The sequence below is a fragment of the Amblyomma americanum genome, chromosome 8 (genome assembly GCF_052857255.1).
Source record: "Amblyomma americanum isolate KBUSLIRL-KWMA chromosome 8, ASM5285725v1, whole genome shotgun sequence".
Classification (NCBI taxonomy): Eukaryota; Metazoa; Arthropoda; class Arachnida; order Ixodida; family Ixodidae; genus Amblyomma; species Amblyomma americanum.
The window spans coordinates 21,411,778-21,424,040 of record NC_135504.1 but is presented as its reverse complement, the minus strand read 5'-3'; the positions used below and the strand labels follow the sequence as shown (position 1 = coordinate 21,424,040).

General features: G+C 46.8%; 1 protein-coding gene across 1 annotated transcript; it reads right to left on the bottom strand.

The window, feature by feature from the left end:
• Positions 1 to 54: 54 nt before the first annotated feature.
• LOC144101066 (TNF receptor-associated factor 6-like) lies at positions 55 to 1,769 on the bottom strand. The gene has a single exon (XM_077634075.1). The coding sequence runs from the start codon at positions 1,714 to 1,716 to the stop codon at positions 115 to 117; it is 1,602 nt and encodes a 533-aa protein (XP_077490201.1). The 5' UTR covers positions 1,717 to 1,769; the 3' UTR covers positions 55 to 114.
• Between the last annotated feature and the right edge of the window lie 10,494 nt (positions 1,770 to 12,263).

Genomic DNA, 12,263 nt, shown 5'->3' with positions numbered 1-12,263 from the left:
AAAAATAAATATTTTTCTAAAGCGCTTCCATCGAACCCATTTATAACCGTGAAACAGTAGCGTACGAAACAGCACGTCAATGTATTAGTTCACACACACACAAAATGGAGAGAGCTACGGTATAAATTCGAGCCTCAGGCGGAGTTTGTGGCTACCGATCAAGCCATGCTCGCCCAGTTTCTGAACAGGTATCTTATCTGACCGTCCTAAAAACACAACTTTCTTACGATATTCGGCAAGAGGTCTAGTTAGTTCCTGCGAAATTGCACTCTCTATAGCCAGTTCCCTTGTGCTGTCGCAAGGGTTGATGAAAAGCAGCTTAATCTTTTTCTCCATGGGCCACTTAAGGAACCTGTCGAACAAGCCTTCGATCATATATACACGAAGCCAAACCTTCGAGTCACTAAGGCATAACCTGGGTACAATAAGGTACTCATAGTGGTAGCTAGGTCGGCCATCGTTACCTGTAAAATACTGGGCAGAAAGTGGTGCTTTCGCGCAAAATTCAGTCCAGTCTTCTATGGTCCATTCGTACGGTACGGATTTGTTCAGGAATTCGTTAGTGCTATTGAGAGACGCTACAACCAAAAGTTCCATAGCTTTCACTTCGTCGTCTACTATCTCCGTTAGCTTCTTGGCTGTCTCCGAAGATGAAGCTCCGGCATCAGCGAGCCTGCGGTCGTCACGCAAGGCTTCCACGATGCTCGCATTCAGACCCAGGACGTTCCGCTGACACTCCCGGATGATCACCCCCTTCACGGCCCGCACGTTTCCCGCCATCGTTTGTCTGATCTCCGTAGTGACTTCACCCCAGCGCTTATCTAATGCTGCCTCGGTTTCCGCCCGGCACACAGCCGCAGTTTTCAGCACTGCGGTACTGAGGGCATCAGACACCATTGTGGACAACGTCGCCATCGCATTTTCCATGTCGAGATGTTCCTCCAGCAAGTCTAGCTTGGTATGCAGAACGGCATTTTCTTCCGAGAGTTTGTTCAACGCTGCTTGCACTGCACGGTATTCAGGAAAAGTGGCCTCGGTCTGGGCCCTAAGCACCGGAATACTATTTTCCAGTGCGACTATCGCTGTATCGGCTGTACTGGTGGACTGCGTTGCAAAGGTGCTACCGGCCTCAGGTCGAAGGCGGTCCTCGAATGAATCCAGCTTCCTACGCACGGAAGCATTGCCTTCCAATATTTTCCCCAGCGCTTCTTTTACTTCCATAAAGGCGTTGGCAAAGTTGTCGTCCAGCGGTTGCTCCTGTCGGCGGGACGGCACACAGTCGCACTCCAGATGTTCCGCAATGTCCCGATGCAAGACCTCCTCGCTGCACCTGGGACAGCTCACGGCGTGGAATTGGCAGGCGTTGGTAAAGTGCTCCAACATGGCGGACGCCACACCCTCGTTGTCGCAGCCGTGCTCAGCGTTCCAGCAGCGTACCTTTCGGTTGAGGACACTCTCCCTGCCGATGGCAGTCCACGCCACGTCATCCTCCTGGAATGGCTCTTTGTCCAGTGGGCAGTGGCTGCGCTTGGCACCGACGCCGTCGTAGCAGGACTGGCAGAGGAGGTGGCGACAGGCCAACATGGCCGCCGAGGAGGGAACGGGACCACAGACACTGCACACTCTGCTCGGCGGGAACGGGTTCACGAAACACGTCGGCCGCCAGTCCAGACCGGTGCCGAAACCGAAAACTGTCTGCGCGCTAGCGGGTGCCATGGCTGGAGACCACTCACAGGTGCCCCACGTTCGAGTGTCTCTCTCGCAGCAGACTGAGTGTTCCGTCTGCCCTTCAGCGACAGTTATCAAATATTCCGTTGTTCATATCAGATACGGGAAAGGGCGCAGGAGAAGGAACACTCGACTGCAAAACAATACGCGCGGTATGGAGCGAACGGGTCGATGACTACAGCAGCGCGTATGGGATGCATTGGCAGTAATTACACAATATATTCGGTACTTCGGATTTTCTTCATAATTAACATGACGGCTGTAAAAAGGTCGTTTTTAAACGATGCGCAGCACAGGCACTTAGAAAGGGAAAAAAGTTCGGGGACGCTCATGAAAACGGGTAAGAAGCGGCTGGCGAGTGACACCTGTCATTCACCGCGAAAATCTCGAGTTCAAATCATATCAAATCAACTCTAATCAAATTTATGTCTGCCTTCAAAAGGTGCAGAAAGCGGAGGCGCAGAAAAAGCTGTAAGACTGAGCTTGACAAAGCCGCAGCCCCTTTCGCTTGGCAGCGACTTGACAGCATGGCTTATAAAAGAAATGCAATTGGTCAACGTATTAACAATTAAGCAATATTGAAACTACAAAATAAAGTGAGACACCACTATACGATATTAAATCGACATTCACACTCGATAAACACAGATAGCGAAGGAAAAGAATAAACATATTCTACATCTCTACGTACATACCACGCAAAGATTTTTTTCACGAACAAAATTATTATATGCGTAAGTATTTAACAGGGAAGGAAGAATGAATTGTAGGCATTCTCTACATGAATTTATTCGACGAGTCGGCACCACTCAAGTCTCCGCATACCTTGTCGTGTAGCTGGTTTCTCGGGCATTAATTCAGCAAGGCTACGTATATTGTTTACATTCCTACCTGTTTCAAGTTAAAACCGTATGCTTAGACGATATTTATACAAGTTGTAAATTTTTACCACACCTCTTTGTAAAAAGAGATCCGTGCTTGGCGAGTCCCAGAGGGCATTGTAAATAAAACGAAGCAAATCTTTCTGCTGAATACAGACACGTTGAAGACAGCTATCCGTGGCTGTGCCCCACACTAAGTGGCAGTACGTTAGACAGTAGTAGAAAAGTAAATTATAGAGGAGTAGCTTTATTTTTCTAGGAATAACATAACTCAGCCGACTTATGACCCCGGTTAGTTGAGCCAGCTTCGTTGCTATAAGGTGCACGTGGTGATTCCCAGTCATGTTGGAAGAAATAACTACTCCTAGACTATTGAATTGTTCAACCAAATCTATACACCGCGAGCCTAGTGTAATCCTGATGGAGGAAGAAAGCACTTTATTTTTAGGACGAAAAATAACAGCTTGTGTTTTCTTATCATTTATACGCATACATTTGGATTCAGACCATTTTTGCAATTTAGTCATGGTGTCATTGCTTTCCTGAACAAGGAGATCAACATCATTTCCAGTAAAAAAAAATGCTTGTGTCATCAGCGTAGATAATAAATATCGCAGCGGAGTTGATGGTAGAGATATCATTTACATACCGATTAAAAAGTAATGATCCCAATATACTGCCTTGTGGGAGACCAGAACTAATACGTTTCAGTTCACATTTCATATTATCTATGCATACAGCTTGTTTTCTGCGCGATAGATATAATTTCAGAAGCGTCGGGGTCTCTCCTCGAATACCATAACACTCTAGTTTTTTTAGGAGTATACAGTGGTTGACTACATCAAATGCCTTCGAAAAGTCTACGAAGACACCAATCACGAAGGCCTTATTTTGAAACGATGTTAGCATATATTCACTTTGCTCGAGTAGCGCTAATTCGGTTGATTTATTTTTAAAAAATCCAAATTGATTTGGAGACAAAAGGTTATGCTTGTAAATGAAATGAGACAACCTTGTATGTAGCACTTTTTCAAGAGCCTTCGAAAAGATAGGGATTATAGATATTGGTCTACAATTTCCCAAAACGTCACGGTCACCTTTCTTATACAGAACCGTTACTTTGGCTGTTTGCATTTTGTCAGGAAATGTACCGGTAGTAAAGGCGAATTAAATATATTCGCAAGAAGAGGGGAAATAACTGCTACAATATGCTTGAAAGGCCTGACTTGAATGCCACCAATGTCGCAGTCATTGCTGTTATTAAGGTTCTGTATAACTGATATAAATTGTTCTGCCGTAACCAGGTTGAAAATATTGTATTATTACTGTAGGAACTATTATATTGTAAGTTGTAAGGAACTTGTAATAATATAATTTAAGTTGTAAGGAATATACTGTAAGGAACTAATTTATTGTAAATAATATTGTAAGTTGGCGCGAAGATCTTAACGCACTCTGCCTTCAGCTAATTAACATTTACTAAAGCTCTTTATTCCTGATGGCGTGGAATAGGCGAGGTGTTGTAAAATCCTCTTTCAGATCAGTTCCTGCACCCCCGACACTAATCCGGCTTTAGGAGTGGTTAGCTATGATTTTCCTACAAAGCCAGCTTTATTGTAGAATTGTGAACACAAACTATTGTCTGAGATGAAAGTGAAACTCTGTCTCCGGCCCTGATGGCATTGCGTTTCATGTGTTCAAATCCTGTACGCCTACTGTTGTAAAATTTCGGGTTGTCTCATTCGAACAGTCCCAGAAATCAGAACTGCATTCAGATTGTAAAACACATTACATTGTTCCAGTACAAAACACAATGGTTCTCAATGTCTCCTTTCAAATTACACTCCCGGCATTTCGCTACCAAGTGCATGACTGAATTCTGCATAGCTCAGGAAAAGCGAAGGCTCAACCCAAAGACGACTCAATGGACTCTCAAGACTTTAGAACTCTATGGGACATGGAAGCATGCATGAAGGTGAAGACATCATTTGATGGCCAGAGCGCATTCTTCGCTATGTTGTCGGAATACGTAATATCTTCCAGCATTTACTCCACAAAACGGAAAATTATTTCTCACCCGAATTCGCACCACGGCTTCAGGGCATGCCACTCCAGCGCGACACAACTGATTTCAGTTTACCTATTACATTTCTTTACATTACATTTTTCTCCGACAGACAAGGCGACAGCATGTTGGTAGACTTTCTGAATGGCCTTGGCGCGGTTCTGGGTTCATTTCTTTTTCTTTTAAAACTCTCCTAGCTTGGCTTGCCGAATGGTATACTGGCATAGCTTCAAGTTCATTTGGCAAAATTAAACAATAAAATTGTAATAAATCGAATACAATCAGAAGTTGTGTCTACCCTGTCAGGTGCCCCGTCGGGGTTTGTATCGAATTTCAGTTTTATCAAATATTTAAACATAAGCTTCGATATGACAGGACAGAATGAATTACATGCTGGCGATCGCAATGCATTATAAGGATTTTGATAATCACGAAGACGCCACTGCATAGCAGTCAGCTAAGCCGCACTTTTGCGCTCTGTCAAAATTGGCATGTGACAGTAAGTAGTGCGAGTATTTTCACATGCGGGCTTGTGGGAAGCGAGAGTACGTAGACAAATATAACAGGCGGAACATAACTAAACTGAAATAGTAATGCAGACAACATAACAACAGAAAGCTGGCCCAGTATAATTATTGATTTATATAAACTTCAGGAAACCAAGAGAGAGATAAGTGTCTACTGATTAAACGCCTAGAGAGTTCGGCAGGAAAGATTAATATTAGGCCTGCTAATCTGCCCCGGGGAAGGGAAAGAGGAGAAGAAAGAGGGTCGTCATGGGTGAGTATGTGGTGATAAAAGAGATCAACCATGATCATACCCAGCAATTCCGAACAAAAGCATATTTGAAGGGGAAACCGTTTAACACAGAAATTTTTTCATATAATGCAAGATTTCACTACAACGATCAATATATCTGCAGATCAGCCGACGGCAGTCTCTTTTTTTTCTATTCACGTTTTTTTCTTATCGTCAAGAGCATTCCCCATTGTATTCTATTGCAGTCTTACCTTTTCGATGCGATCGATTGACACACTGTAAAGGAAATATTTTACAACATATCAGAAGAATGCCTTCGATATTTTCAAACTTTTCCCCGAGAAAGCTGGACATGGAATGGTCACAGAGGTACTACACGTTTCAGAAGTGTGTTTTATTCTGAGAGTATGTAGCTGCGGCGTAGTACTCTGACTCACCCTGCTAACATGTTGGAATCCACCCGAAATAATGCAGCACGATTCGTAAGAAACTCTTAATATATCATGCTAACAATAACATCACCGCGCTTTACAGAACACGATCAAACGGGAAACGCTTGCAGTCCGCCGCAGCGTAGCAAAAATATATTCAATGTTCAATAACGTAGGTCACAGTCATATTTGCAATCGACCGCTCCGTTTTCAGGGTCCGTGAAAAAGGCGCTTGAGGTTGGCTATAATACGTTTGCATTATGTACAGTACAGGCCACCGAGTGTTCATGCCGCGTACACGACCTCAAAAGCGGACCGATCATTTACAATTTATTTAAAGATTTTTAAATATTAAAAAAAGTCTTGATGACAAGCCTCAGTACTCGGGTTCCCAAGTCGCATGGGACCAACACACGGGGGAACAGTGCCGCCCCTGGGCATGCCCGTGCTCTCTTGCACCGAGTAACACCCCTACAAAAGGAGGAAGAGACTTATACAACGCTGCCGACAACCTCTCACGCTGAATACCTTCATTCCCACAGGAAGTCAAGACAGGTACACCCAGAACCTCATGAATCGCTCGCCCAGGAGGAGGAATGTATTCTCCGCAGATTACGAACTCCCTTTTATACAACAGCCGGATCACACCAGTAGAACGATATGCCTTAATTAGGGCCCAGAATGCCCACGCTGTGGCGCAAAAGCCACATAATTTCACACAGTGTGGGCGTTCCAATTCAACACCACCTTCTAGCCTATTTCAAATCCCTCAGAGGAGCAGTGTCAGGCCTATCTGCTCAGCGAGGACCCTGGCCCAAAATACGGACTAGTCCAAACATCCCACGTCACAGCAGCCACCGCGGGACTGCTGGACTAGGCGTCCCACTCAGGGTAACCAAAAAACTTTATCGTCAATGAAGATGTGTTCGCTCGGTCTTTAACCACCAGCTCTAGCAACAGCTACCCTCTAGCATCCATTTGGACCAACACCATCCCCATCACCAGGCAACCACAACTGATGGCTTCCAGACAAAGACCACTGGCAATAGCCTTGGTACGCTAAGCCTATGTCCATTGTCACAATCTTAACTCCGTTACGGCATCACTATTAGACCTATTATACGCTGAGATTATATGCATTGTCACCGTCCTAACTCCGTTAAAACATCACTATAAGAGAATTTTCATCTACTTTCTGGTCGGCGCCCTTAGGCGGTCGTTTAAGCACCGCTCTTTGTCCTGCACAGAATATATCGCCTAAGTGCGGGCGATAGCACGAACCACTTCTCTATAGTGACACACATGAGCGATGTCTCGCGTTGTCTTGCAACCACCTGCATTTTCGCAATATATACGACGGCAAAGTAATGTACACCTTGTTTGGTGATGAGAAAACCAATGGTACCTTGCGTCTGCTATAGCCACGATCCTGAGTTGACGTCGTGACACACCTTCTACGCCTACGGCAAGGCCTGGCCGTGGATGCGCACATCCTCGGATCTTATGGCTTCCAAAGAGGGCGAGACAAAAAGAACAGTTCGCCAAGAGGATGCTGGGGCGTGATGATGATGAAAACATTTTAATGTGTCCAAAACTGGCGCTCGGTCCCCCTATTCGAGTAATCTGTCGGATCTTGCAGGTGCTCTTGACCTTGTCGCTATCAGCATACGTGTCTCGATGCTGCCAGTAAACAGTCGGAAGGTGCCAAATGCGTCCGTCATCTCGATTCTCTCTCTAATACGTGTTGCACGTTTTTCTAATTAACCACCACACTGCACACGCCGAGATTTTCACAGGGATTTATTTCAGACAACCTTTGGTCAAGACAGCCCACTAGAAATAGCCTAGCTCATTCACTGTGATGAAACGTTGTTCGCAGCAAAGCCTGTTTTACTGCAAAAACAACCGCATTGAATATGCACCAGTTTCTGCAATTGCTCCAAGCACCATCCCCTGCATGCAGGAATAGAGGCTTTACGCTAGAGAGCAAGGCAGCCGAACTACCCTAGACGATTCTAACGCTGGGAGCGCAGGCAATTACTATACGGCCCCGTAATGTGCCTACATTAATGATTCATATTACATGTTTTCCGGCTACAAATAACCGTTACAAGGAAGCCGACGAGATGAATATGGAAATGTATCAGTCAATTTCCACCCATTACACGCACCCTGAACCTCAACGACACATGCCGTGTAATACACTCGCAACAGTTCGCATTAGGAACACCTTTAACCAGCGCCCTTTACGGAGACTCCCATCAGTGCTGGAATCTTGTCGACTAGAAATATTGGGATTCAGCCCACCGCGAGGAACGGGCAAAGAAACTTTCACGCTTATTCTTCGCACAAATAGAATATCACGATCCCAGCCAAATAGTAAGGCTTGACTTCATCAAAAATCATCGATACCGTTGGCTGTTCCGCAAAAAGCTGCAACATCCACGAAACCAAATAAACTGCAACCAAAACAAACTATCTAATGTTTATTTATAAAAACAGATGGGAAAGTAAACAACCAGGAAGAACATCAAAGCAAGTGCTCAATATGTTACACAAACTGCCAGGGTGAACATACTTACGTCCCAATGCAGATGAACGAATAAATGCTCTTAGGTAAATGTATCGTCGCGGTGGACCAGTAAACAGAATGTGCTATAAGTTCACACCAAAATAAAAAGCAAAGTAATAATAATAATAATTGGTTTTGGGGGAAAGGAAATGGCTCAGTATCTGTCTCATATATCGTTGGGCACCTGAACCGCGCCGTGAGGGAAGGGATAAAGGAGGGAGTGAAAGAAGAAAGGAAGAGGAAGGTGCCGTAGTGGAGGGCTCCGGAATAATTTCGACCACCTGGGGATCTTTAACGTGCACTGACATCGCACAGCACACCGGCGCCTCAGCGTTTTGCCTCCATAAAAACGCAGCCGCCGCGGTCGGGTTCGAACCCGGGAACTCTGGATCAGTAGCTTATGATTCAAATTCGAGCCGGAGCTGGAGTTTGTTGTTTCCGATCAAACCACGTTTGTTGAATGCGTCAACCGTAATGTTAGTGTGAGAACTCCCTACAAACACAACTTCTTTACTAAAACCAGGAAGGGGATGTTTTGGGAGTGGCGAAAGTGAGCTGCTTAATGCCAGTTGTCTTGTGCAGTCGCAAGGATTGATTAAAAGTAGCTTCACCTTCTTCTCTATGGGCCACTTCAGGAACTTGTCAAACAAGCCTTCAATTATATACACACGAAACCAAACATAGACACGGCTAAAGCATAGCCTCGGAACTACCAGGTATCCATAGTGGTAACTAGGCCGGCCATCGTTGCCTGTGAAATAATGCAAACGATCAGACGATTTCCTGCAGAACCCATTCCAGTCATCTATGGTCCATTCGTATGGAACGGACTTGCTGAGGACGTCGCTTCTGATGCTGAGAGACGCTACGGCCAGCAGTTCCAGAGCTTTCGCCTCGTCCTCTACTGAAGCCGCCTCTTTTTTAGCTGCTGTCATCTCCGAAAGTGAAGATCCGGCATCTGCCGGCGTGCGTTCTTCACAAACGGCTTTTACAACCCTGTCCTCCAAACGCGACACGTTCCGCTCACACCCTTCGCTGTTCTTCTCTTTCATGGTCCCCTGGATGTTAGCCAGTGCGTCCCTGACCTCTGCGGTGACTTCGCGTTGGTCTTGAGCCAACGCTGCCTCCGCTCCGGTCGTCAGCTCCGAAAACTTGCGTTCCAGGGCGGCTGTCACTGCGTCGGCAATACTGGTGGACTGCGCTGCAAAGGCGCCACTCGTATCAGTGCGCAGACGGTCCTCGAACGAATCCATCTTCGTGTGCAGGGCAGCATTTTCTTCCAATATTTTTGCCAGCGTTCCTTTGACTTCCATAAAGGCGTTCGAAAAGTTGTCCTCTGATGCTTGGTCGCGTGCGCGCGGTGGTTCGCAGTCACACGCCAGATGTTCCGCAATGTCTCGGTGTCGGACACTCTCGCTGCATTCGGGGCATCTCACGACGTGGAACTGGCAGGCGTTGGCGAAGTGCTCCAACATGGCGGATGCGACGTCCTCCGCGTCGCAGCCGTGCTCAGCGTTCCAGCAACGTACCTTGCGGCCGAGGATACTGTCCCTGCTGAAGGTTGACCACACCACGTCTTCTTCCTGGAAGGGCTCCTTGTGAAAGGGGCAGTGGTTGCGTTTGGCACCGGCGCCCTCGTAGCACGACTGGCAGAGCAGGTGAAGACAGGGTAACATCGCCGCCGATGTAGGAACAAGACCGCAGACACTGCACACTCTAGATGGTGGGAACGGGTTCACAAAACACGTCGGCCTCCAATCGAAGCCGCTGTCGAAACCGAACACTGTCTGCAGGCTCACGGGCGCCATCGCTGGAGGCACGCACTCAAGCGTCCTAACATGCAGCGTCTCGCCCACAGTCGGCTGAGGATGCAGCCTGCGTGTGCGAATGTTATCACGTTTCCGCCGTCCTGATCACAACAGGGTATGGTGTAAAAAGAGAAAACACTAGACTGCGAAGCTTTGCGCGCGGCAGCGGACGGTCAGAGGGAATCCCAGCCGGTCTGCACTGCGTTGTCAATATTTCCAAGAAATTATATCTACCCGGTTTACCTGATGAGAAACGCGACGTTCTTCTGTAGGTCGTTTTCACCTGCCTCGCTGGCCACAGCTACTCCCTCAGCAGAATTCTTTTCGTCAATCTGTCTCGAAAACGAACATGGAACAGCTGGCGACTTCTGGTGTGTGCTGCGGAAATCAAGACACGGCGCGAACTTGGGAATCGAAACTGCGTTGAGGAGAACAATGCTTTGTCTTAGGACATTGCAACGGAAGAAGGCGCTTGTTGATCTAAATTGCGTGGACAGCGGAGTAAGCCGGTAGGATGGTAAGTTGATTACATATATATTTGTTTGAAAAGTGAGAGCTGCGAATGACCGGAAACGTTTTCGAAATGCCACTACATTAAACGTGTAGTTGTTATCTCTGTGGATGACGCTCGAATGGAGTTAAAAAATGGCCTTCGGTAGGGATGGGCGAGTAGCGTCTGTTTAGTTCCGGTGTTCCAGTGGGAACCTTCCGTTGTCCAGGCTTCAATTGTACAAGGCAGTGCTAGAGCACCGCCATATTGAGTTCTTCTGATGAACTTTGTTCATTACCTTGAGCATTTCTGACGGCTGTCTAGGGTTAAAGCTCTACGACGATAAAGGCAACGCATCCGCTGCAGCAGTGGCGAAGTACCCCGCGCTCTGAAAGGCAACGTCTCGTGAGCTAAGAGAAATTTTTCATGCCTAAAAATTTGTCCACAGTTTCATGAAACAACGCTACCAGTTGTACTAGATTAGGAAACATGTGCTCCACGATAAAGCCTAAGGAAGGATCTGTGGTGTAGCTAGTCGAGGCGAAAACCGTTGCTACAAGCGTACAGTCACGAGGCTGAGCATCCGCCTCGCATGCGGGAGGTGTGAGGTTCGTTCTCCAGTGTCGCTGGGTACCAAGCGGTGATACAAAGGGTACAAGCTTTCCCTGGCCTGTTGCTAGGCTTAATAAGGGTGAAATTCTAGGAAAAATGGGGCTTTGATCCCACCTTGAGCAAACGAAAATACCTCGTGCCATGGCGGCAGGCAACGTTACTCTTGAACTATACTCGGATGCAACTCAAGAACAAAGCGACATATGCCCTTAAGAGGAGTCACTCCGGCCAATGGTGTCGACCGATTCTCTCCTTCATCGTTCCCTTCGAAGCTGCCAGCGTGAAATCGCAGGGGGTGGCAGAAAGATGGGAAATAACCACGGCTAAATCGGATTAACTGTGGCGTCATGAAAAACCTGTCGACGCCATTGCCTCGAGGGTCTCCTTTCACGGGCGTCTGCCGATTCGTTCTTGAGTTGTATCCGACTATAGCTGGTGTCACCGGCGTCAGGTCAGTTCAGCAAACCTTGTCTTGAGACCCGATCTCGGAGGCTTTGGCTTATTATAAATGCTACTCGTCTCATGCCCTGACGTGTGACTCTAATTCATTGTCTTTCGTCGCTAAAATTTTTTATACGTATAATTTGACGGTCATAAAGATAATACATTGACTTCGCGTTGAGAAGACCTCTCAGGGGAGACTAGTGTAGCTGCTTTTAACAGCTGTAGAATTCCTGAATGTTTACAAACAACCGAGGTGGCGCTACAATCGCTAGCGGGCTCGAGGTAGGAAAGAGGTCTGGGGCGTCACCAAGGGGTAGCCCTGAGCACCGGTTTTTCAAGGCTTGAAGGTGCGTTTTCAGTCAATGGGAATCACAACAGTGGTAGATGCTTTGCATGGGCTCGTGTTGACCCCCCCCTACCCCCGACCCTCCTTTCCTCATTCGCCTTTTATCAACGTAGGGCCCAGGTGTCAA

Coding starts and splice junctions, on each gene's coding strand:
- LOC144101066 (XM_077634075.1), bottom strand. CDS start 1,716: ATGGCACCCGCTAGCGCGCAGACAGTTTTCGGTTTCGGCACCGGTCTG.